We start from the raw sequence: 27987 nt of genomic DNA, 5'->3' as shown, positions 1-27987 counted from the left end.
TAGTTATAAATAAATGAAAAATTAAAGGGTTATTTGCCTACAAATGCACCAACTTTAAACATTTTCCAACTTTTCCCCGAAACTTTGCTTTTTGAATATAAATACATCAACTTTACATTTTTTTGATTTTCCCCCAAAGTTAAAAATCAAAACACATTTGGCAAATTAATACTTAGTTGGGGTAGGAATACGAATATTGGGTATTGGGTTTACCCGTACCCATCCGATACCCGCCGGGTATTGGATATTCAATATCCAATTTTATAGGACTGGATTTGGGATTGGATATTGAAATTTAAGATAAATCGGGTATTGGGTAACCCGAATGGGCATTGGGTATTACCCAAATATCCAATTTATTATTTAAAGAATTTTTTAAATTAGGTTTACCCATTTTGGGCTTCAAAGAGCTGGGCTAATTTATTTATTAATTACAACTTACTAGGTTAACTTACTTTAAACTTATATAAATAAGTCAATCTCTCTTACTCTAGGTCATGGCTTCTCCAAACTCTCACCTCGCATTCATCCTTTGAAATAGTTATTTTGACTTTTGGATTATATTATCGGTTGCTTCTACAGTTTAATTAAATGCGTAACTTTTATTATTTTACTTACATATTACATAAATATAATCGTATACTTTAAAATAAAAGTGACCAACTTTTTTTAGTTTTATACTACCAATTAAATGCAACATTAAAAATATTAGTCAATTTAAATATTTATATATTTATATTAATATATAAAAGTTAAATTTTTTTATTAGTTATTAACGAATGTAAAGAGTCGGGTATTTGGGTACCCGATACGTCGGGTATGGATACCCGGGGCGGGTATTGGAGTACCAGAAAATATATCAGGTCGGGTTTTGGATAGACATTTAGATGATTTTTCGGGTTTGGGTACCCGGTTTTTTCGGGTCGGGTATCCACGGATACCCGGTGGCAGTCAACACTCTATCTATCACAATTTATTTAATAAACAAATTCCAAACTCATCATTCCACCTAAGCAGTAAACCCTATGACTGTCCACCGCATTGTTTTGTTTCCATTCCATTCTGAAAAAGAGTTAGATCATCATCGTCCAGCTCTCCGGGAAGCCTCCGCCGGTGTCAAGATCTGCACTGCAAAGTCTCCGTCCGCTTAGGCTCCTACCTGTGATTCCTTACCGACTCATGTCTCCTCCGGTGCCGCTGATAAAGGAAAAATGAGTCCTATTGAAATTATAAAATTGTGATATTAATATTTATAAGATACAAATGTGATTAAAGTGAATTATATTTGAGGTTGTTACCGTTAAACATTTGAGTATAAGATTAAAATAATATTAATATTAATGAGAAAAAAATCTTAAGATAAATAAGTTAATACAGGGGAGTGATCAGTTGCTAACTAATTAGCAATCCCAAACTAAGTATTATTTTGCCAATTGTGTTTTTGATTTTTGATTTTGGGGAAAAATAAAAAAATGTAAAGTTAATGTATTTATATTCAAAAAGCAAAGTTTTGGGGAAAAGTAGAAAAATGTTTAAAGTTGTGCATTTGTAGGCAAATAACCCAAAAATAAAACATAATGAAAGCTAAAATAATTCTCCATCAGTTTTCATTATAAGTGAATCGCATTCCCTTTTTTACCATCTCACTATAAGTGAGTTATTTTTCTTTCAGCAAAAAAAAAAAAAAAAAAACAGTGTTGAAAATAAGTGTCTAACATGAGGCGGGACGAAGGGGGTACATGTATAGAGAAGGGCCGCAATCGGGTAAAACCATCCCAACTAAGAAGTCATATAAATCATACGATTACAAAATTATATACTCCCTCCGTTTCTTAAAAATAGAAACATTTGAAATGACACGAGTTTTAATGCAAAATTTGGTAAAGTAAGAGAGATGGAGAGAAAAATTGGTAAAGTAAGAGGGAGGGAGAAAAAAATTGATAAAGTAGGAGAGAGGGGAGAAAAAAGTAATGGAATTAATGGTAGTGGATTATGAGGTTCACTTTATTAGGGAGGTGTAAAGGGTGTAAAGATTTCCAAAAATGGAAAGTTTGAAAATTGCTATTTTTAAGAAACGGATGGAGTGACTAAAAAGAAAACAAGATAAAGGAAAAATGAGTCCTATTGAAATTATAAAATTGTGATATTAATATTTATAAGATACAAATGTGATTAAAGGGAATTATATTTGAGGTTGTTACCGTTAAACATTTGAGTATAAGATTAAAATAATAATAATATTAATGAGAAAAAAATCTTTAAGATAAATAAGTCAATACAGGGGAGTGATCAGTTGCTAACTAATTAGCAATCCCAAACTAAGTATTATTTTGCTAATTGTGTTTTTGATTTTTGATTTTGGGGAAAAATAAAAAAAATGTAAAGTTAATGTATTTATATTCAAAAAGCAAAGTTTTGGGGAAAAGTAGAAAAATGTTTAAAGTTGTGCATTTGTAGGCAAATAACCCAAAAATAAAACATAATGAAAGCTAAAATAATTCTCCATCAGTTTTCATTATAAGTGAATCGCATTCCCTTTTTTACCATCTCACTATAAGTGAGTTATTTTTCTTTCAGCAAAAAAAAAAAAAAAACAGTGTTGAAAATAAGTGTCTAACATGAGGCGGGACGAAGGGGGTACATGTATAGAGAAGGGCCGCAATCGGGTAAAACCATCCCAACTAAGAAGTCATATAAATCATACGATTACAAAATTATATACTCCCTCCGTTTCTTAAAAATAGAAACATTTGAAATGACACGAGTTTTAATGCAAAATTTGGTAAAGTAAGAGAGATGGAGAGAAAAATTGGTAAAGTAAGAGGGAGGGAGAAAAAAATTGATAAAGTAGGAGAGAGGGGAGAAAAAAGTAATGGAATTAATGGTAGTGGATTATGAGGTTCACTTTATTAGGGAGGTGTAAAGGGTGTAAAGATTTCCAAAAATGGAAAGTTTGAAAATTGCTATTTTTAAGAAACGGATGGAGTGACTAAAAAGAAAACAAGATAAAGGAAAAATGAGTCCTATTGAAATTATAAAATTGTGATATTAATATTTATAAGATACAAATGTGATTAAAGTGAATTATATTTGAGGTTGTTACCGTTAAACATTTGAGTATAAGATTAAAATAATAATAATATTAATGAGAAAAAAATCTTTAAGATAAATAAGTCAATACAGGGGAGTGATCAGTTGCTAACTAATTAGCAATCCCAAACTAAGTATTATTTTGCTAATTGTGTTTTTGATTTTTGATTTTGGGGAAAAATTAAAAAAATGTAAAGTTAATGTATTTATATTCAAAAAGCAAAGTTTTGGGGAAAAGTAGAAAAATGTTTAAAGTTGTGCATTTGTAGGCAAATAACCCAAAAATAAAACATAATGAAAGCTAAAATAATTCTCCATCAGTTTTTATTATAAGTGAATCACATTCCCTTTTTTACCATCTCACTATAAGTGAGTTCTTTTTCTTTCAGCAAAAAAAAAAAAAAAAACAGTGTTGAAAATAAGTGTCTAACATGAGGCGGGACTAAGGGGGTACATGTATAGAGAAGGGCCGCAATCGGGTAAAAACCATCCCAACTAAGAAGTCATATAAATCATACGATTACAAAATTATATACTCCCTCCGTTTCTTAAAAATAGAAACATTTGAAATGACACGGGTTTTAATGCAAAATTTAGTAAAGTAAGAGAGATGGAGAGAAAAATTGATAAAGTAAGAGAGAGAGAGAAAAAAATTGATAAAATAGGAGAGAGGGAGAGAAAAAAGTAATGGAATTAATGTTAGTGGATTATGAGGTTCACTTTATTAGGGAGGTGTAAAGGGTGTAAAGATTTCCGAAAATGGAAAGTTTGAAAATTGCTATTTTTAAGAAACGGATAGAGTGACTAAAAAGAAAACAAGATAAAGGAAAAATGAGTCCTATTGAAATTATAAAATTGTGATATTAATATTTATAAGATACAAATGTGATTAAAGTGAATTATATTTGAGGTTGTTACCGTTAAACATTTGAGTATAAGATTAAAATAATATTAATATTAATGAGAACAAAATCTTAAGATAAATAAGTCAATACAGAGAAGTGATCAATTGCTAACTAATTAGCAATCCCAAACTAAGATTAAATCTTAGCCATTAGATGATCTAGTGGTTGAAATAATGTCACACGAATTATATTTTTAATTAAGAAAATTAATAAATAAAATTAGAGGGTATTAATGTCAATTCCATCACATTAAAATCATCTTAAAACTTTAAATTTACGTAACTCTCTCGATTTAAATTATTTTTTCGCAAAAAATATATCAAATTAAAGATAATTTTATAAGGATTCCAACGAGATCTCCATTGCATATGTTCCAACGACGTTCAGATGATGAAATTTGATATTTTTTTATTTTAGTTTTCGTAAATGTTGATAACCAGATTTTTATCAACAAATAAATAAAAAATCTTAATAAAACCATGTAAAAATCTCAATAAAACCATGTAAAAAATCTCAATAAATATGTGTTGATATTTTCTTGTACAAGTGTTGATATTCTTATGTCATGATATTTGTAATACACTATGTTGATATAAAAAAATATTCACGAAAAAATTATCCTATGATAACATAATGATGATATTACCATTTTGTTGATATTTTGTCTACTACTTATTGAGATTCATAAGATTTAATCTCATCCACTCATTTTCAAATCTAAGGATGAAGATTTGGTCTTGATTTTGGATTAGAGTGGTATAAGCACTAGAATATGACCCGGTTAATACATACCTACATGAAGCCTTCCAAACACAGTCGAGTGCTATCCATTTCAATGGGCCAAGAAGAGGCCCAGTAGCTAGGTTGGGCCCAAATAATTTACAGACATGGCCATTTTTATCACATGCCATTTTAGAACTTTTTGCCTATTTGCTAAATAGAATGCTACAAATATAGAGAATGGATCAAATCAAAACTTATTCTTTATAAAACTGAGGTGAAACTAGAGCTATTAGACTAGGGTGATCAACCTCTTAGATTATGCCATGCGGCAATTATAAATTTAATTTATATAGTATGTCACCGATGATTTCACCCAAAATTCAACAAGCGATACGATTGACCAAACTTAACTCCCCCACGTCTCAATTAATTGTGAACTTTTGTTATTTTCGTTCGCACTCCATTAATTGTCTACGTTCATTTTTTGCTATAAGTGATAAGTAGATCCCTAATACCATTAACTCTTTTAACTCATATTTTATATTCCCTCCGTCCCAAGATAAGTGACCTACTTCTTTTGGGCACGGGATTTAAGGAATGGTATTTAAATAAGTTAAAGTGGAGAGAGTAAAGTATGAGAGAGGGAAAAGTAGAGGAGAGAAGAGAGAATAGAGTAGATGGAGACTAAAGTAAGAGAGATGACTTTTTGCTAAAAATGGAAATAGGTCACTTATAGTGGGACACCCCAAAAAGGAATACATGTCACTTATCTTGGGACGGAGGGAGTATAAAACTAATGTACAAAAATGAAACCTCTATTCTACTAACCTTTTCAACCCAATTTCTTTTACACTTATTAAAATCCGTATCAGAACCAAAGTGGACAATAATTAGAGGACAAAGAGAGTAACATCATTATATTTCATTTTTAAATCGTATAAAACTATATATCCAAACTACGGTAAAGTATGTGATTTAATTTACTACTCCCTCCATCATTAAATATGAAACATAATCGACACAGATTTTATGTAGTATTATTTTATAAGTTAATAAAGAGAGGGTAAAATATGAGAGGTGAGATTGAATTGTTTTTATTTTAAGAAACGTTTTATTTTTAGTGGGACAATCCATGAAGGAAATAGTTTAATTTCTAATATGACAGATGGAGTATTATCTCTAATACAGTAAGAAAAGCAAAGCGTGGATTTTGGACTTAAAAAGATTTTGGACTTAAAAAATGCGTGTAAGATGGGCTGAAAAAGGTTATCGGCGCATCATTGGAATTAAAAAAGAGAGTATCATATTGTGAAAAAAGTTGGACACTGCTTTGGTCTCTCAGTCATTTAAAATGTTACGCTTTAACATAAAATTCTGAAATAAAGCTATTTGCTTTGGCAAAGCAGGTGCTCAATTTTGACTTATTATTACGTGTAAAATAGGTTAATAAATGTAATTTTTAAAATATTCTTAGTAGTTGCATGTAGTACTTACTATAAAGCAAGTGCCTAAACTCAAGTATTTCCCACCATAATATAAATAAACATCTTCTTCTTTGAAATGGCAGTTTCTTTGCTTCTTGTTCTCCTTTTCTTCTTCGTCTTCTTCATAATATTTGTCAATGGCCAATGCCTCATGATCAAAAAAAGTTGTTACTTGAGCTCAGGAGCGAATTCAGTTCTTTCGTCGAACATAATTTTTCGGATTGGAATGAGACAGAAGATTGTGGCGAATGATACAACACGGCATGTGATGAGTCGGGGCACATTGTCACTTTGAACCTCAACAGCGGGGGCATCTCCGGAAAAAATGGTGAGTCATCAGCCCTTTTCCGGTTGACATAGTTGTCGAGCCTTGACCTTGCATCCAATGACTTCACCACAAGTGAGATTCCTAACCAATTCCATTGTCTCCCTAATTTGATCTACCTTGATTTATCAAACTCGGGTTTACCTCCACGTTGGCTAATCTAACTGAGCTAGTTTACCTCCACTTATCAAGTAACTTTCTTACTGGTTCAATTCCTTCATTTCATACAAGTAAGAATCTTGAAATTGTAGACCTTAGTAATAATAATCTAATGGGCTCACTTTCTCAATTGCATTTTCAAGGTCTTATAAACCTTTATCGTTTAGATTTAAGCCACAATTCATTGAACGGCACCATTCCTCACCATCTATTCGTCCTACCTTCGATTTATATTCTTAATCGATTCAACAACCAATTCAGTGGATAAATCGATGAAATTTCCATTGTAGACCACTCTAACCTTATTTGGCTAGATTTGAGTAGTAATAGGATTGGAGGTCCTATTCTTAACTTCTTTTTCCAGCTTCAAAACATGTTCAATCTCAAGCTTTCTGACAACTTATTCAATGGCACTTTTGAATTGAATAAGATCCAAAGTCTTACAAGTCTTTTGATACTTATCCTTTCAGACAACAACTTGTCAGTTGATTCAACCAACATGAGTTCGAGTTTGCATGGATATCCCAACTTAAATGTATTGCACATGTCATCCTGCAACATACATGATTTCCCAAATCTTAGAAATTTATCCTATTTGTTAAATTTGGATCTCTCAAACAATTATTTGCGTTGGGATATTTCTAGTTGGATTTGGGGATCTGGAATGAAATCTTTGAACCTTTCTCTTAATCTTCTGACAGATTTGCAAAAGCCATACCATATACCGCGTTCTCTTCAAACACTAGACTTGCACTCTAACATTCTGAGCTGTGAGTTTCCCTTGCATTCACAAGCAAACCAATCTGATTATTATTTTGACAATTTCTTATTTCTCGCAAACAATAGGCTAACCAGAGGAGTTCCAACCTCCATATGCAGTATACCTAGACTTATGGTTCTCGACTTGTCTCTCAATAACTTAAATGGTAGCATTCCTCCCTGTCTTCTTGAAGAAAAGTATTCCCTTCAAGTGCTCAATCTTAGAGGAAACTGATGGGGTTTGGAGCCCCTTACACAGCGGAAGACTTGTGCCAAACAAATAAATCAGACAAAGATCTATTTGACCGATTATACGATTAATCAATTCACATGTTAAACAGATAATTGTATGCTAGAACGCAAATAATTCATGCTCAAAGAAAGTAAATCCTAAAACATGAATTCTACGGTTTAAAGTTACCGATTTGATTCTCCAAAGAATCGTCGATTGCTTGCGCCTTCTCCACGATGATCTTCAATACTAGACCACAGATCTTGTGACTGGTTCCCGAACTGCATCTCGATATCAGGGTGGGCTGATCTTATCAAAATACTAGGACTCGAATAAAGAAGACAGAAAATTCCTCACGGAGGAGGAGCTGGAAATCTCACGGAGGAGAATAATAGAGAATATCGTTCCCTCTCACATTTTGGGATTGGCGTGATTTTCAAGAAAAAATTGTGTTTTTCTGTCTCCTTTATTCTCCTATTTATATTAAGTTCATGTTGGGCCAAGTCAGGGATCTATGGAAGGTTTTGGATATGGGCTCCTCCAATTAGCTTTTTACTAATTAAATTGAACCCCAATTTAATATAAGCTTTTAATTGGAATATCACGAGCAGCCACTACAGAAGTAATATTGCACTCCCCATCTAAATCCGAAATTACAAGTAATCTGGGTTTTCGTTATTTATTTTATTTATTTCCCGCGCTTAAGATATAAATGTCCATTAATTAATTAATGTTTGCTATGGACTTAATTAATTAACATCTTATTAATTCCAAGAGTGGACTTTGCAAGAAACACTTAATTATTATTCATAGAGTAATAAAGACACGTCTTGCTGTTAGATCCATTTAGTGCTATACCACACCAACATCATCTTATTTTAGAAAGGCTTAGAAATAATCGGACTGACATTGCTACCTTTCACGATAGGTAGTCTAAGCTTATCTGGGTTGTGAAATTCTTCTTTTTCTTTTGCAAAGCATTGCATAGAACTGACCGTGTTACCTTAAAGTGGACGTCGCCCACAACCGGTCTATTAAGCAAAAGGGTTAGACTTTGTTTGATTCTTATACATTTAAATGTCTATAAAACATCTTATAAATGCACAAGCAAACACAATGTAATAATATACTGATTCTATCCGTGCGAACTGCTCGAATATTATAGAAACCGGTTAAAAGTGGATTATAGAGTTTTCCGTATACAAGCAGGATTCTATTCGCGCGAAACTGCTCGAAACATGCTTTTCAGTATACCAAACCTAACAATCTCCCACTTATACTCAAAACATGCTTTCGAGTATACCCACTGCCAAAAATTCTCCCACTTATACATAAAGTAGGTCTTGGTAGGGTTTGTTACTAGATATATCGAACCACCATTAATTTCACATCATGTATGAACATGTTTGATACGACCTCACTTGGTGGACCTATGACGAGAGCCATGACGAGGCGGCTTCGGGATGGACTCGCAACTTTCATTCAAAAGTCCAAGCGGGAGGAGCCTAGGAGGACGGATGAGCCAAAGTTGAGGATCGTGCTGAAGAACGAGGGCCGGCCGGAGATTTCAGAAGAAACGCCCGGGTCGGGCGTTTTCACATGTGAAAATCGCCCGACCGGGCGAATTGCCTGAGGACGCGAGGAGGACGCCCGGCCAGGCGTTTCGCGCGCCCGGCTCAGTGTGGAAATTCGCCCGGGAACAGGGAAAACGCCCGGGCCGGGCGTTTTGGCCTGTGAAAAACGCCCGACCGGGCGATTCTGCCGTTTTTAGATTTTGTGGGCCAACTTTCTATTTTTGGACCCTTAGTATAAAAACCTCTTGATGTTATTCCATTTTGCTGGGATTTTTGCTGAATTAAAGTTTCTACCCTAGAGAGTTTCCTCTTTGAGGATTGTATCCAATTCCTTCCTTGAAGGTTGCTTGTTTCCATCTTTGATTGATTCAAGTAAAGGTATGCATCAATGGAGTATATCCATTGAGTAGTAGAGCCAAGGGGTGATAGAGGTAATGAAAGTTGCCTAGGGTTGTCTCCATCTTTTTGGTTAAGGTCCTATGGTTGTAGCTCTCTTATCTCATCTTTATACACATGCTTTCCATTCCAAATCTTCCATCCATTCTTGTTTAGATTCAATTTTTTTTGGTTGGATCTTTATTATCTTGTGTCTTGTGTTGATAAATTGAAAATCAATCTCCCAAAAATAGTTAGATCAAGCATCATTAATTGGGTAATCCTTGGGAAATGGATCATAAAATACATGGATCCACATCATTTGGTATCTAGAGCCTAGTACCCACTAGGTGTTTGATCTTTTGTTGCTTTGGGTTGGGTTATTTTTCCTTTTGGTGTTTTGTTTTTGCTCTGTTTTGTTGGGATGATCGGATTGATCAATTGTGCTTAGATTAAGATGAAATTTGGTGTGTATGATCTATGTTATGTGACCTACGTACCTGCAAAATTTCATCAAATCGTTTGCCTAGTTAACCGTGGAGATTAACATCATTGCCCTGTTTTGGCATAGTTGGGGAAAACCATACAAAACATATCCAATCATCAAATCTGACTATATATGGCTATTTTTCCCTTGATCTAGAGTTGTTTGGGAATCTATCCACTAAAATTCATCCAAATTGGGCGCGGGGATCAATACCAAAAAAATTCATAAAGATCAGCCAGATTTCAGCATAAAGCTTCATCCCATGTCTTGTGTTCTTTAGTGTGTGTGTTTGCTCTAGGCCTAGTTTTCTTTGCTTTCATATGTTTAATCATTATTACTTTGGTATTTACTACTTGGTGTCCATATATTCTTGAGGTGTATACCTTGATTGAGTTGTCCGGGCGCCAACGAGTGGGAATTGGATCGAGAGTGTGTGATACTAGCCCCACTATATTCTAAACCTACCGAGTGACATTGGTGAGTGACTTGGGGGGTGTTGGGATATTACATTGGGGTGAGTTAGCTTCTTAAATCTCTTTTCTTATTTTGCTAATATCTAAGGCTAGTTTCTAGTCTTTGTTTCTTGTGTTTGTAGGTAACTTGGATGCCTCCTATTACTCGATCTAACAAGATGGGGGACGTCCATGAGGAGGAAGTAAGGAAGGGGGCGGGTTCAAGTAGTTCCAAACCCGAAGGTGATCTTGTGAGCATGATGGCACAAATGATGAAGGAATTCAAGCAAGAGTTGATGACCCAAATGGATGTTCGGGCAAAAGAATCTGAAGCTCGCATGCTTGCCACCCAAAACACTCTATTTGAAGAGTTCAACACTTGGAAGGAAGAACGGGGGACGAGGCCTCCCACTCCTATGGGCAACGTCGTGCCCAATGAGGGTACGGAGGAAAATGTGGAAGAGGAGGAGTATGAGGGGTGGCAAGGAGGGAATGTACGGGATAGGGTTAACAATTTGGAGAATGGAAGGTTTGGGGGGGGGGGGGGGGGGGTAATGGAGTCAATAGGCGGTTTGGAGGAGGAAATGGGGGATATGGTCGTTTTGGGGTAGGAAACCAACATGGAGGGATGGAGCCTTATGGGGATAGATTTAGGAGGGATAGGTACTATGAGGAGGAGCCCCGACCGAGGTTTGACGATCCGTCCAAGACCTTGAAACACAACCTACCCGAATTCCATGGCAAGTTTGACCCCGAGGCCTACTTGGAGTGGGAATCTCAAGTGGAGAAAATCTTCTCCCTCCACAACTATTCCGAGGGTTACAAGGTAAAGATTGCATTGGCCGAATTTAGGGGTAATGCTAATACTTGGTGGAATGATGTGTTGAGGAAAAGGAGGATAGCTAGGATGGGAGATGTGCCTTCATGGAATGAGTTGTGCCGAATCATGAAGGAGTCCTTTGTGCCTAGGTCCTATTATCACAGGCTTCGTGGGGAACTTCAAGACCTAAGGCAAGGATCCATGAGTGTGATGGATTACTACTATGAACTTCTTGCCTTGATGAACAAGATTGGAGTGAATGAATCGGAGGAATCCACTCAAGACCGATTCATCCATGGTCTCAACACTTCGTTGAAGCATAAAGTCCAAATTGAGGCTTTAAGGGGAATCACATTGGGGGAAGTACTAAGTTTTGCCGAAACCTTTGAGAGGCAAGGAAAAGAAGTGGCTCTTAGCAAGGCGAGGGTGGCCTCTAACCAAACCGGGATGGGAGGAAACAAGTGGAGTACCCCTTCCAAGAAGATGGAGAGTTCACCTATTACTCAAGGCAAGACACCATACAAGGCATCGCCAAACCCGAGCCCACAAGCTAACAAAAATCCTTCTTCAACGGAAAATAGCAAGGTGCAATGTTTCAAGTGTAAGGGCTATGGTCATTATGCACGTGAGTGCCCTAACCAAAGGGTGATGGTTATTGGGTAAGATGGTAGCGTGCATAGTGAGGATGAGGATGATGGAGTGGTAGAAGGCAAGGAGGCAAGTGTGGAGCCGTGTATGTCATATTCTAGTGGGGAAGAAAAGGATGAGGGATTGAAGACACTAGTGATGCTAAGGATGCTCAATGTACAACCCGACCTTGAAGAGCATAAGGAGCAAAGGTGCAACATCTTCCATATGAATTACAAGGTACGAACTAAAACTTGTTTGGTGATTATTGATGGAGGTAGTTGTGCTAATGTGGTAAGTGAACAATTGGTGGCCAAGTTGGAGTTGAAAGTTGACAAACATCCCAATCCTTACAAGCTTCAATGGCTAGGGGAGTCCGGAGAGCTAAAGGTGAAGGCTCAATGCTTAGTTCCCTTGAAGAATGGTGTCTTTGAGGATGAGGTGATGTGTGATATCATTCCAATGACGGCTTGTCATGTGTTGTTGGGAAGGCCTTGGGAGTTTGATAGGAGGGTGTATAAGAATGGTTTCACCAATGAATATTTCTACATGGTGAATGGTTTGAAGGTTAGGTTGAAGCCCCTCTTACCTAAGGATGTGTTTGAGGCACATCAACATCTACAAAGGGAAAGGGAAAGGGATAGAGAGAAAAGGCTTGTGAGTGAGGGTGAGCTAAAAAAGCCAAGTGAGAGTGGGGGTGGTGAGAGTAAAAATAAAGTACCTAAACAAGAAAAACCACAAGCAAGAGAGGGAAAAGGTTGCTTGTTAGCTAGGACTCCCGACCTTGGGTGGGCACTAAAAAGCCGTTCAACCATTCTCCTCATGGTCCGAAACGATTTATGTTTAAATACTAACACTAATTCTTGTCCTTTGTTGATTGAAAGTGTTTTGCAAGGTTTCAAGGATGTCTTCCCGGACGAGCTTCCAAACAAGCTCCCACCCGTGAGAGGGATTGAGCACCAAATCGATTTTGTACCGGGATCCTCTCTTCCCAACCGGGCGGCATATAAAGCAAACCCAAAGGAGACTCAAGAACTTCAAAGGCAAGTCGAGGGGCTCCTTGCCAAAGGTTTGATTCGAGAATCTCTCTCACCTTGTGCCGTCCCCGTTATTTTGGTACCTAAGAAGGATGGGACTTGGAGAATGTGCGTGGATTGTAGAGCCATCAATAAGATCACCATTAAGTATAGGCACCCTATACCTAGGTTAGATGATATGCTTGAGGATCTATGTGGATCTTATTGTTTCTCCAAAATTGATTTAGCAAGTGGGTACCACCAAATTCGCATGAAAGAAGGGGATGAATGGAAAACCGCTTTTAAAACCAAATTTGGCTTATATGAATGGCTTGTTATGCCTTTTGGATTGACTAATGCTCCTTCCACTTTCATGCGTTTGATGAATCATGTGCTTCGTCCTTTCATTGGAAAATTTGTGGTGGTGTATTTTGACGATATCATTTATAGTAAGAGTGTAGAAGAGCATGCTAATCATCTTAGGGATGTGCTTGAAGTGTTGAGAATGCATGCCTTATATGCCAAGTTATCCAAATGCACTTTTTGTGTTGATGAGGTTGTTTTTCTTGGATTCGTTGTGGGGAGGGATGGTGTGAAAGTAGATGAGGAGAAAGTGAAGGCGATTAGGGAGTGGCCTACACCCAAGAGTGTGAGTGAAGTTCGATCTTTCCATGGTCTTGCAAGCTTCTATAGGAGGTTTGTGAGGGATTTTTCTACTAAGGCATCTCCCCTTAATCACCTTGTGAAAAAGAATGTCGAGTTTAAGTGGGGAGAGGAGCAAGAAAGAGCTTTTAACACCTTGAAAAATGACCTTACTCATGCTCCGTTGTTAGCCCTTCCTAATTTTGACAAGACTTTTGAGCTTGAGTGTGATGCTAGTGAAGTGGGGGTAGGAGGAGTGCTCATGCAAGAGGGGAAACCCATAGCCTTTTTCTCAGAAAAGCTTGGCCAAGCCCAATTAAACTACCCCACATATGACAAGGAGTTGTATGCTATAGTGCGGTGTTTAGAGAATTGACAACATTATCTCATGCATAGGGAGTTTGTAATTCACACCGACCATGAATCCATTAAGTTCCTAGGGGGACAACATAAACTTGATAAAAGACATGCTAAGTGGAGTGCTTTTCTAGAAACTTTCCCTTATGTGATCAAATATAAAAAGGGGAAGGAAAATGTTGTTGCCGACGCCCTTTCTAGGAAGCCTCATGCTCTTTCAAGTGATGATGTCTTAATTGATAATTATGTGATGCATGTGAGAAAACAAGTGCTTGTTGTGTGTGCTTCCAAGTATGTTGGCTTTGAGTTCATTAAGGACTTATATAAGCATGATCACGAATTTGCCACTATTTTTGAAGCATGTGAAAAAGGGTCTTTTGATAAATATTATAGGATGGATGGTTACTTGTACAAGGAGAATAAGCTTTGCATTCCTAATTGCTCTCTTCGTGACTTGTTGATTAAGGAATCTCATTTGGGAGGCTTGATGGGACACTTTGGGGTGTCAAAAACTTTTGATATTTTGAGTGAACATTTCTCTTGACCTTGTATGAAGAGACATGTTGAGAAATTTTGTGGTCAATGCATAGAGTGTAGGCAAGCCAAGTCTAAGTCTAGTAACTTTGGGCTTTATACTCCTTTACCTATACCTACACAACCTTGGGTGGACATTTCCATGGATTTCGTGCTAGGCCTACCCATGTCTTCTCGAAAGAATGATAGTATTTTGGTAGTAGTAGATAGGTTCTCCAAGATGGCGCATTTCATTCCATGTAGGAAGACGAATGATGCTAAATTCATTGCAAATTTGTTTTTTAAGGAGGTGGTCAAATTGCATGGGATTCCAAAAACAATTGTGAGTGATAGGGATGTCAAATTCTTGAGTTTCTTTTGGAAGACCCTTTGGGGAAGTCTTGGAACCAAGCTTCTTTTTTCTACTACCGCTCATCCCCAAACGGATGGACAAACGGAAGTAGTGAATAGGTCCTTAGGAGCCCTCCTTCGTACTCTAGTATTTGGTAATAATATGTCTTGGGAGGAGTGTCTACCTATTGCCGAATTTGCATACAATAGGACTTTTCATTCCACTACTAAATTGTCTCCTTTTGAAGTTGTATATGGATTTAACCCCCACACCCCGTTGGATTTGTCCGCGGTGGATTTGCCCTTGTCGATTATGCTTGATGTAGGGGGAGAGGAAAAGGCTAAGTTCGTGAAGGAGATGCATACTCAAGTGCAAGAGAGGATCCGAGAGAGAGGGGAGCAAGTGGCCCGCCATGTGAACAAGGGGCGCAAGAAGGTGGTTTTTGAACCCGGCGATTGGGTGTGGGTACATCTTAGGAAGATACGTTTCCCCGGTAAGACCAAGGGCAAGCTAGCCCCTAGAGGAGATGGGCCTTTTCTCGTATTGGAACGCGTCAACGACAATGCATACGTGATCGACTTGCCCGGTGAGTATAATGTTAGTTGCACGTTCAACGTCACTGATTTAAGTCCGTTTGATGTTGTAGGGAGTCCGGATTTGAGGACAAATCCTTTCCAAGAAGGGGAGGATGATACGACCTCACTTGGTGGACCTATGACGAGAGCCATGACGAGGCGGCTTCGGGATGGACTCACAACTTTCATTCAAAAGTCCAAGCGGGAGGAGCCTAGGAGGACGGATGAGCCAAAGTTGAGGATCGTGCTGAAGAACGAGGGCCGGCCGGAGATTTCAGAAGAAACGCCCGGGTCGGGCGTTTTCACATGTGAAAATCGCCCGACCGGGCGAATTGCCTGAGGACGCGAGGAGGACTCCCGGCCGGGCGTTTCGCGCGCCCGGCTCAGTGTGGAAATTCGCCCGGGAACAGGGAAAACGCCCGGGCCGGGCGTTTTGGCCTGTGAAAAACGCCCGACCGGGCGATTCTGCCGTTTTTAGATTTTGTGGGCCAACTTTCTATTTTTGGACCCTTAGTATAAAAACCTCTTGATGTTATTCCATTTTGCTGGGATTTTTGCTGAATTAAAGTTTCTACCCTAGAGAGTTTCCTCTTTGAGGATTGTATCCAATTCCTTCCTTGAAGGTTGCTTGTTTCCATCTTTGATTGATTCAAGTAAAGGTATGCATCAATGGAGTGTATCCATTGAGTAGTGGAGCCAAGGGGTGATAGAGCTAATGAAAGTTGCCTAGGGTTGTCTCCATCTTTTTTGTTAAGGTCCTATGGTTGTAGCTCTCTTATCTCATCTTTATACACATGCTTTCCATTCCAAATCTTCCATCCATTCTTGTTTAGATTCAATTTTTGTTGGTTGGATCTTTATTATCTTGTGTCTTGTGTTGATAAATTGAAAATCAATCTCCCAAAAATAGTTAGATCAAACATCATTAATTGGGTAATCCTTGCGAAATGGATCATAAAATACATGGATCCACATCAATGTTGCCACAAAGGCATGTGAAAAATCTGCCTGGTTGTTCTCTGATCATATCTTTTCCACCATAATGTCTTTGTTGCGGTACTTGATCTTTAATTAATTTCATCTCTCTATGTGATTGCTTAGCTTTATTAGCTCGTGTGTCCCTTGAGTTAGCCTTCACTAGAGTTATACTCCAAATGTAATACTCATAGGAATACTCAAACGTATGATTAAAGCTATTGGGAAGATACTCTTAAGGTAAACACATATTCGGAGGATGACTTACTCGATTATTGATTAGTCATAAAACTAAGTCAGTGTAACCCCAAGGATATTACATGAATGACTGGTAAACTAGAATATAACAATTAGTCTTTCTCAAGCACTATGGTATACTCTTTACCTCAATCAAAGTCCATTGCCATGGTTAATATGATATACGCTTTTCATGCATAAGCACAACTAATATCCAACTTAGTACACATTATAGCATACATGAGACAACTATCTCCGAAACCAATCTCATAATTATTGATCTCACTAAGTGTCAAACGACACTTAACTAGAGACACGACAATTCTATCTTGAAAGGTATAAACTTTTTCATGGAATTTCTAATGTTGAAATGTTCCAAGCAATGTATAAATATAGGATCCTAAGAGAATCTCATCATTCTTTCTAGCAATCTTAAAAGGACTTAAAATTCTAAGAATGTAATTAGTTTCTCTTTAATCCTTTATCCTAAAATCTGGGTAGACAACCAGTTTTCGTACGCCAGATGCAAATCTTTGTTGTTTGCAACTTTTGTAGATTTCATCATTGTAGAGTACCAATAATACCATATGTAATGCACTTTCATCTTCCTTGTGCTTACAACACTGTTAAGGACACAAGTCACATTCTAAATATTTGACAATTTTGATAAAACACATATACTCTGATTTAGATGCTTGCTTAAGACCACGAAGATCTATATAAGCTTCCAATCATGCGTTTCTTGTCCTTAATTACATATCCATTAGAATGTTCTAGTAGATGATTTCCTCAAGACTTCTATTTATAGAAGGCTGTCTTGATAATCATAATACATGCATTCTAATTTATGTAAGTTCTAATAGACAATATGATCGAATAAATCCTGACACAATGATAGCGAGAAGATAATTCTCTTTGGGCATAACCCATTGTCATTGTCTAGCCATTTGAGATCCACATTTACACTTGCAAAGATACTTGCTCCCACCGACTGACACAGTCTGTAGGTAATATTGCAAGTCTTGTAAAACATGTTGTCTATCTTAGATTGTAATATGGAATCTATCACCTCTTCAAAGATGATTATCCAAATTAACCAATACTACATTGTAGTTAAAGGGATTATGTTCAAGTTAATCTAAGACTGAGTCTTACGACACTCTTAGACCCATGAACTTATTGTGTTCCAGTGGAACGCTCCCACTACGATATGGTTCTTACAATCTTAGGTACTGAAGTTGATTTTATTAGTGCAAAAGTTTCTAATGGTATGACTTCTTGGTAATGTGGAAAATCCAATATCTCTCTCTTTATTTTGAGAGCTATCACGCTGTTAGGCTTGTAGTTGATCTCTTGATCTTCATACAAGAATTATATCTTTGAATATTATAGAACTTATAACCTTACATCATCTGGGACAAACCTTAAAACATGCCTCAGTACTCAACTCCAATTTCTTGGACACTTTTCCAACACGTGTTGGAACAACATTACACCTTGAGATGTGCTAGACTAGAGTCGCTCTAGTCCACAACTCATGTTTGTAGAAGGTACTGATGTTGGTAGTTTCTTTAATGTTTATCCCATCAATGATAAGATTTTAATGAGTACAACTCATCACTTAATCAAACTTGTCTTAGAAAGACTTCGATTCTTTCTTACATAACTATCCCATTCATTAGATGAATGCTTGGATTCGTTAATGGAGATTGGACAACCCTTTGCTCATCTCCTTATGGTGTAAACCATTGAGACTTGCTAGTCTTTCTATGTTGCACTTCTATAAGTATACTGAATCTCTTGAAAAATAAAATGATTCTAATTCATAGTGCATCAAATAGACTTTCTCAACTCTTGATAGTCTAGATCAGTTCGAACAACTGCTAAGTATTTTCTTGGCCTTAAGACTAAGAGCCATAAATACTTTATCATTCAATGATTAAGAAGTTGATGTGTTGTTGAATACTCAACCTTGTCGCACTTATATTATTTTAATACTATGATGCCTTAAGCATCAACCATAAAATGATAGTTAAGCATTAATAGCTCCCACTGCAACAAAAACCTAACTGGATCAAAATCTCTTACTTAGAAGTTGCATTGTCATGTAAGTCATTGTCCTTCTATAAAATAGGTTAATCCAACTCACAAAGCATCTTTTCTCGCTTTAAACAAACTTTGATGACAATTCAGGCTCTCCCTTTTCCATGTCTAGTCTTTTGTTCAAATGAACTAGGACTTAAGAAAAAAACAGCATTTATGAATGCTTCATCTATCATGTTACTTTCCTCTGACAGTAATATAACGACTATTATTATGAAGATTTTCTACTTTTCAGTTAAACCTTCTTGAGGTAATTTCTTATTACTTTAGGCGATGACTTGTGTCAGAAACTATTTGAGTGATCAAAAGATCCTCAAAACATTCTGTCACTCTAGAATATTCCAATCGAATCATCTTGACAGATTCTATTGATATCCATCTTTCATCTTCATTAACCAAGACTTGTCGAGCTACTTAAAGGAAAATAGCTTGACCTTATTCCTCAAATAGCTTGTCAAGTACATGCATATTGCATTCTCGAACATTCATCGTGGAATTATGTCGAGGAAACGAAGGACATGAATCATTGAGTATAAACTCCAATCTTTTGGCGATGAGAATCTTATCCATTTTCGTTTTCGGTCTACATAATTTAGGCATTCGAGTTTACTTTCTTTAAGGATCGTAGACAAATATTGAATGACATAATGAAGATTTGACAAATAAATTTACTATCACATACTTATGCTCAATACATAATCGCAAATAATCACAAAACAATTATGTATCTTGCAACTGTAAAATTAAAATTTTGTACTCTCAAGCAGAGGTCAATACACATTAAAATTTTAGCATTTTTACTGGTCACAACACCGACGAATAGTCCAGAGACCACAGCACGGCATGGCCGCCAAATGTTGCCTAAGCACGACCATCAGATTTAGCATTACAGAATCTTGTTTCTACAACACACTCCCATAACAATGCTCATGTGCTGATAACAAAACCAAGCTATCTCATAAATTCTGTTTGAACTTCTGAAACTTGTAATTTCTTAGGATTATTGTCCCCACAGCATGGGTGGCGATAATATTAGAAACTACTTTCTAGTTCATACTATTTATATTTGAGAAGTCTGCCCTTGTGAACTCGCTATTTCTTAGGATTATTGTCCCCACAGTATTGGTGGCGATAATATTAGAAAAAGGCTTCATAAATTTGCAAACCAATCGATGGAGACCGTATACAACAAACTTGTTGGAATCATCACTTAGATATTTTTATATGGTTTTTGCATAATTATTACATAAGCAGATAATCCACTTAAAATAGATAAATATCAAATAAACAGATAAATCCATTTAATGCATGACATTTAAACACACATGATAATTATCGAAAATTATATAATCTAGTCAAGGGAGAATCAATTAAATAATAAGGTTTTATCTTGGATAATCTTTATTCAAATTCATTTAGGATTTATCAAGATAGTGTACACTATCTAAATCCATTTAGGATTATTCTAAATTTTATTTCGATAAAATCAAATCTTACGATTCAAGATAACGTTGATCTAGGATTATCATCATTTAAATCGTACTAGGATATTACTAGATAGAAACATTCCTATCATAATCAATAAGATAAAAATAAAATCCTATCAACAAATATTTATACAAATCTTAATTCTATTTAGAATAGACATCCAGAATATATCAAACATTACTTAGGATTTCTTAGATAAATAAATTTATCTAAATCCAATTAAATAAGGATTTTCTTATATATCATTAACATCCTAATCTATCTAGGACATAAATCCAGAAGATAAAGATAACTTGGATTAATTCTTATTTTAATCCATCTAAGATTTGTCTTAATAGAATTAAATCTATTCAAATCTCTAGGAATAAATAAATTAATATAAATGTTTATCCTAATTCATCTAGGATTTATCTTGGAATAAATCTGTATAAACCCATAGAATAAGATAATATTATATTATAATTATTCAAATCTGTCCAAGATTTTTCTAGGAACAAATCCATATAAATCTATAAGATAAGAATAAAATGTTATACTATAACTATCCAAATCCTTATAGAATTTATCTATGAATAAATTCATATAAACTCATAGGATAAGAATAAAATAATATTATCATCATCTAAATCCAACTATGATTTGTCTATGGATAAATCCACATTAATCCATAAGATATGGATAAATATTAGATTGTCATTATCCAAATTTAACTAGGTTTCATCTAGGAATTAAATTCCTACAAATCCATAAAATAAGCATAAAATCTATAATTAATCCATGATTTAATACAAAATCAAATCTTATATAATATATAAAATCCACAAGATATAGTCAAATCTTAATTCTAAATTAATCTTGAATTATTTCCAAAATTAATCCCAAGAGTTAGGAAACCCTAATCTTGCATCGTCGTACTTCCACTGAAACGCAGCCATTGCTGTCCGTCTGCTCGCGTGGACGCACCTGGCGCTGCGTCGTCTGAACGTTGACAACACTGCTGCGCCATCGCCCCCGAGCCGGATCACCGCTGCTTCCCGTACCTCCACCGCCGTTGCGCTGTGGGATGCCGTCGCTGCTATCGCAGCGTCACCGCACCCACCGCTGCCCGCTCGCCGCTGCTGCAACGCTCGTCTCCGCGGTTGCAGATCGCCGCTATCGGTGCAGCTGCGTCGCTGCTCTCGCTGGAGCCGCTGGATCACGTCAACAGGCTCTCGAATAGCCACCAAAAGCCACCGCCGCCAAGTCAATTAAAATCTCGTTCCGTGCGTAATGCGACAAGGGATATAAATTGAATCTCATATGAATTTTGGGAATAAACAAACAATTCTCATATATGTGTAATGATTACTTATCAATGAAATGATTAATCTAAACACATATTCATGCACAAAACATCCCAAAAAAACACGTAGCATAGAAGTCGCAGCTTTTCTTTTCTTCGTTCATACGTTATGTTCATCCATACGAAAATTAACAGCCACGCAACGAAGAAAAACATTCATTCAAGCAATTCACATACCATGAAATTAATCACATAATCAAAGCCAAAAGTTGGCTCTGATACCAATTGATGGGGTTTGGTGCCCCTTGCGCAATGGAAGACTTGTACAAAACAAATAAATCAGACACAGATATATTTGACCGATTATACGATTAATCAATTCACATGTTAAACAGATAATTGCATGCTAGAACGCAAATAATTCATGCTCAAAGAAAGTAAATCTTAAAACATGAATTCTACGGTTTAGAGTTACCGATTTAATTCATCAAAGAATCGTCGATTGCTTGCACCTTCTCCACGATGATCTTCAATACTAGACCATAGATCTTCTGACCAAACTGTATCTCGATATCAGGGTGGGCTGATCTTATCAAAATACTAGGACTCGAATAAAGAAGACAAAAAATTCCTCACGGAGGAGGGGCTGGAAATCTCACGGAGGAGAATAATAGAGAATATCGTTCCCTCTCACATTTTGGGACTGGCGTGATTTTCAAGAAAAAGTTGTGTTCTGTCTCCTTTATTCTCCTATTTATATTAAGTTCATATTGGGCCAAGTCAGGGATCTATAGAAGGTTTTGAATATGAGCTCCTCCAATTAGCTTTTTACTAATTAAATTGAACCCCAATTTAATATAAGCTTTTAATTGGAATATTACGAGCAGCCACTACAAAAGTAATATTGCACTCCCCATCCAAATCCGAAATTACAAGTAATCTGGGTTTCCATTATTTATATTATTTATTTCCCGCGCTTAAGATATAAATGCCCATTAATCAATTAATATTTGCTATGTACTTAATTAATTAACATCTTATTAATTCCAAGAGTGGACTTTGCAAGAAACACTTATTTATTATTCATAGAGTAATAAAACTTCAAATGGCCAGTTTTCTGAATAATAAAACCTTGTTCAAGTTCCTCTTGAGGACATTATAAAACAAGACTCACTTCGCGCACGATTCAACATAATAGCAATCCTAGTATCGCTAGATATTAATCACCACTGCCCAATATATCAGGATTATTGGGTTGCGAAAAACCCGCACCATTTGATAAGTCAAAGTAGTGCATAATCAATATCGTATGCTCATTGCTAACGTATGTAGATTAAGAAATGATATTTTATCAAGACCTAGTCTTTCAGTAGATAGCATAAAGACGCGTCTTGCTGCTAGATCCATTTAGTGCTATACCACACCAACATCATCTTATTTTAGAAAGGCTTAGAAATAATCGGATTGACATTGCAACCTTTCACGATAGGTAGTCTAAGCCTATCTGGGTTGTGAAATTCTTCTTTTTCTTTTGCAAAGCATTGCATAGAACTGACCATGTTACCTTAAAGTGTACGTCGCCCACAACCGGTCTACTAAGCAAAAGACTTAGAGTTTGTTTGCTTCATATACATTTAAATGTCTATAAAACATCTTATAAATGCACAAGCAAACACAATATAATAATATACTGATTCTATTCGTGCGAACTACTCGAATAATACTGAATCTGGTTAAAAGTGGATTGTAGAGTTTTCCATATACAAGCAGGATTCTATTCGCGCGAAACTGCTCGAAACATGCTTTTCAGTAGAAACAACATTGATGGTGTTATCTCTGATACAATTAATTGGAAGTGTGGCCTAAAAACCATTGATGTCAGTGACAACAACTTAGGTGGGATGATTCCAAAGTCTTTGTCAAATTGTAATGATTTAGCCGTGAATGTTGGAAACAACAACTTTGATGGTAATTTCCCTTGCAAATCGCAGCCGGAGAGCTTCAAGGTTCTTGTCTTGCGCTCCAACAGATTCCATGGAGAGTTGAGATGCGGTAAGAGTTGGCCTGATCTTCAAATTCTGGATATGTCTTCAAATAATTTCAGTGGCACTCTGAATCTGCTAAACTTCTCATGTTTGAGAGGAATGATGCTCCAAAGTCAGGTACATGTAAGCGTTACTGGTCGGCCTCTGATATATTAAGTGCAAACATTTTTTATCGGGATGAGGTGACAATAACTGTGAAAATTGTAGAGGTTGGGCTTGTGAAGATTTGGCCTGACTTCACATCCATTGATTTGTCTTCCAATCGTTTCCAAGGAGAAATACCATATGCAATTGGTAATCTCAGCTCACTTTATAACTCGATTTATTTTTAAACACGAGAATTACCCGCAAGTGTACGGGGCTAGTGTAGTAATAAACAAGTACGAGTATCGTATCCACGGCGACAAATTGTGCAACTCAAGTACCACGAACCGATTTTGACTACTATCTAGAAAATCCGGAAAGGTTGGTTTTGATTTTGAAAAACAATTAAACATAAACAAGCTAAAAGCACGCAACAAAAGACGAGTTTCAAATAAGAGAATGAGGTAGAGCTTTGGATCCAACTACAATGAACACGATGTGAACAACTCAACAACTTCGATTACCCATATGAAGTCTCTAGGATTACTAGGAAAGCCGCTAGTCTAGACTAAGCCCTCTCTCGAGTGCACTTAACCAGTTGATTAACCATTAATATTGAAGTCTCCTTCTAATATTTCACAATTAACTCCTTAAAACAAAAGGCTCAAGCCCTCACTCTAGAATTCCTTCTCTCGAATGCAAATTACCTAGGTGTTGTTCATTCTTTCATCAATCCTAATTAGGTATCTCTTGATTACTCAAAACTAGGTCAACAAACCCAATTGGTAGCTAAGCAATTGAATTGAAAAAGCACAAGAACGAAACAAAGAAATCACAAGAGCAAAGGTAATCAAAAGTCCTTGAATTAATCAAAAGCATTCATTGCAGTCTTCACCAAAACTCTACTAAAGATTTAGCTACTCATATTCAATGCAAATTCACAAGAGAAATCCATAGAAGATACTCCCAAGGGTGAATTGAATGGGAAAATCGTCTTCGTCTTCAAACTTGTTGATGAACTAGACTCTTCGTCACTTCAATTGGCTCTCAAAGGTGGAAACTGCTTCTGGGGCGTCTGGAAAGTATGCTGAGGTCGAACCCCAGGTCCTATTTATACCCGGGGCGAAAATAGAAGAAAAATCAGCAATACGAGCAAATCGCCCGGCCGGGCGATTTTTAAGTAAAGAAACGCCCGACCGGGCGTTCTTCTTATGTCGTTAGATAGCGCAAAACACCCGGCCCGGGCGATTCTTCATCGGAAAACGCCCGGGGACAGTGGGAATGCCGGGTCTGGGAGGCCAAATGCCCGGTCTTGAGTGTAAAAACGCTCAACCAGCTGCAGTAAATCGCCCGACCGCTGGTTTTGGTACCATTTTCGTCCGTTTCCACCTCTTATGACTACAAAAACTCGACAAACTCATCAAAACACTAAAATAGTGGATCATAGATGAAAACTCAAGTAATGTGCTACAAAATACTCAATTATGCACTTTCAAACATCCAAAACACTTGCTAAACTACGAGTTTATCAGCTCTCTAACCTATCAAACCTTGTGTATCTAGACTTATCAACAAACTCCCTCACTGGTTCACTTCCTTATTTTCATGTGTGCAGCAAACTCGAAAGCATAGACCTTCGCGAGAACTATCTAACGGGCTCACTTTCTCGCTTGGACTTTGGAAGTCTTACAAACCTCTCTGATCTAATATTAGACCAAAACTCATTGAGTGGTAGCGAGGAATCTCTTTCTCTTGCCTTCTCCGAGTTATCTTAGTCTAACTTACAATGAATTTAGTGGAGAAATCGAAGAATTTCCCGTTGTAAACTATCTTCGTGAGCTAGATTTGAGCCATAATAGGTTACAAGGTCCTCTTCCTAGCTCCTTCTTCCGGTTTCAAAACATATCCGTTCTCTCGCTTTCTGTCAACTTGTTCAATGGCGCTTTTCAACCACGAAAGATTCAAAGTCTTTCAAAGCATAAGGTGTTGGACCTTTCTAACAACAACTTGTCAGTCAACACAACCATCTTAACCTCAAATTCTGATGGATTTCCCAAGTTTAGTTTGTTGTATTTGGCATCATGTAATATTTACGAGTTTCCATATCTCGGGGAACAATCCTCGTTGACGACTTTGGACCTCTCGAACAATCAAATCGGAGGGGAAATTCCTAGTTGGATTTGGGAAGGTGGAAAGGACTATTTGAACCTTTCTTTTAAATTCTGACCGGTCTAGAAAGGCCTCGCTTTGTTGCATCCGTTGCTTACCTATACTTGCAGTCGAACAAGTTGTTGCGTTCTATGTTGCTTTCCTCGATTCTAACCTCTCCAAATATTAGTGATGCTGTTATCTTGCTTGCAAACAATCAACTAACCAGAGTGATTCCAACCTCCATCTGCAATGCATATTCACTCATAGTTCTCGACTTGTCTTTCAATAACTTGAGTGGTAGCATACCTCCTTGCCTAATCGAATAAGATCTCGTGCGAGCAGTGCCCAGTCTTAGGGGAAACAAAATCAGTGGTGTTATCCCCGATCAATTTTCTCGTGAGTGTAGCCTACAAACCTTTGATGTTAGTAGCAACAGCTTAGTCGGGGAGGTTCCTATGTCGCTGGGAATTGTAAAAAGTTACTGGTGATGAATGTTGCAGACAACAACCTTGAGGGTAGTTTCCTTGTATGCTCCCGTTGAGCTTGCGTGTCCTTCTTTTTGCGCTGCAACAGATTCCATGGAGACTTGAGATGTTGCAGAAGTTGGCCGGATCTTCAAATTCTGGATTCATCTTCAAATGATTTCAGTGGTTGTCTGAATTTGCTAAACTTTTCGAGTTTGACAGGAATGATGCTTCAAAGTCCTACACATCTGAGGCTCAACCGGTCGGACTCTAATTTTTTAGGTTACTATAGTTTCTACCACAATGAGGTGACATTAACTGTCAAAGGGATTGAGGTGAAGCTCATGAAGATTTGGCCTGATTTTACATCCATTGATTTGTCTTCCAATCGTTTTGAAGGAGACATACCGGGCACAATTGGTAATCTTAGCTCACTTTATCTTCTCAACTTATCTAGGAATGCTTTCACTGGCGGCATCCCATGTTCATTGGGCGATTTGGCAGAGCTTGGGTCACTCGACCTTTCAGAAAACAAGCTCACCGGGAGAATACCTTGGGAGCTAACGAAACTCACATTTCTTTCAATCTTGAATGTGTCTTACAATGAGCTGACAGGGATGATCCCAACTGGTCGTCAGTTCCAAACGTTTTCGGCTGATTTGTTTGAAGGAAACACAAGGTTATGTGGTTTCCCACTAGACAGAAGTTGCAGCAGGTCTCGTGGACCCGGTTCAACACCATCAGAACTAAAAGATGAGGAGATTGAGTGGGAATATGTGTTTGCTGCATTTGGTTATGTTGTGGGATTTGGAAGCGTTGTATGGACACTTTTATGCCACAGAAGCTTTAGAGAAAGATATTTCGAGAAGATAGAGGTGGTTGTTGATGAGATATACTACGAGAGAGGAAGAAGAAGATGGCATGAAAGAGGAATAAGAAGAAGAGCAGAGAGGAGGAATTGTGTTAGGAAACAACATCAGTGAGGATTATTATCTATTAAGCATTTTGGTTTGTGTTTAATTAGCATATGATGTGTGTGAACTATTCTTTAAAAACATGATACAAATAAACTTGTGTGTTACATACCAAACAACAAGAAAACTATTCCCAAAAACTAGTCTATCAGGAGAGAGAATCTATTTGATCTATGAACACCACATTTTCTCATATACTCTCTCCATCTGCGAATAGGAGTTCCGTTTTTCCATTTTAGTTCATCCGCGAATAGGAGTCCCGGTTCACTTTTACTATAAATGGTAATAGAGTCCCACCTTCCACTAACCCATTCTGCTCACATTTTATTTAAAACTAGAATCTGTAACATAACAAAGTGATGGAACGAGGAAAAGTAAAGTATTATTTTGGTAATAAACATATGACTGAAATACAAAGTTTTTGGTCCGGAACATTTAATTTTTTGAAAATCAAGTAATAAAAAAATGAAATCGTCGGATCGTAGCAGTTGCCTCTTTTATTTTTTATTTTTTTTGTTTTCCATATATAGTAGTATGATGTTTGTTTGTTGTATAATTATATTGCTAAAAGGCTTTCATTTTGAGTTGTTAATTTGGTTAATTGCCGGCTACAATAGTTGATGAAAGCATCATATTTGCAAGATTCAACCAACATTTTTGCCGCCCAAATTTGTCTTATTCAGTTTTGCAAGAATGACGTGTAAGCACCACATTGGC

At 36.9% G+C, this 27987-nt stretch overlaps 1 protein-coding gene and 1 pseudogene across 1 annotated transcript; both read left to right on the top strand.

Annotated features, from left to right (window-relative positions):
• Positions 1-11193: 11193 nt before the first annotated feature.
• LOC148931927 (uncharacterized) lies at positions 11194-14571 on the top strand. Its single transcript, XM_089064956.1, has 3 exons — positions 11194-11986; positions 12050-14015; positions 14067-14571. Exons 1-3 carry the CDS (start codon positions 11194-11196, stop codon positions 14569-14571), a joined length of 3264 nt encoding a protein of 1087 aa, XP_088921082.1.
• A 210-nt stretch (positions 14572-14781) lies between these two features.
• On the top strand, positions 14782-27279 carry LOC148931926 (receptor-like protein 41; annotated as a pseudogene).
• Positions 27280-27987: the final 708 nt, after the last annotated feature.

This window comes from Salvia hispanica, chromosome 2 (genome assembly GCF_029641045.1).
Source record: "Salvia hispanica isolate PSC_SH4W2 chromosome 2, Shi_PSC_v1, whole genome shotgun sequence".
Taxonomy (NCBI): domain Eukaryota; kingdom Viridiplantae; phylum Streptophyta; class Magnoliopsida; order Lamiales; family Lamiaceae; genus Salvia; species Salvia hispanica.
Note: the sequence above shows the minus strand (reverse complement) of the source record. Positions and strands in the feature narration are given on the sequence as shown.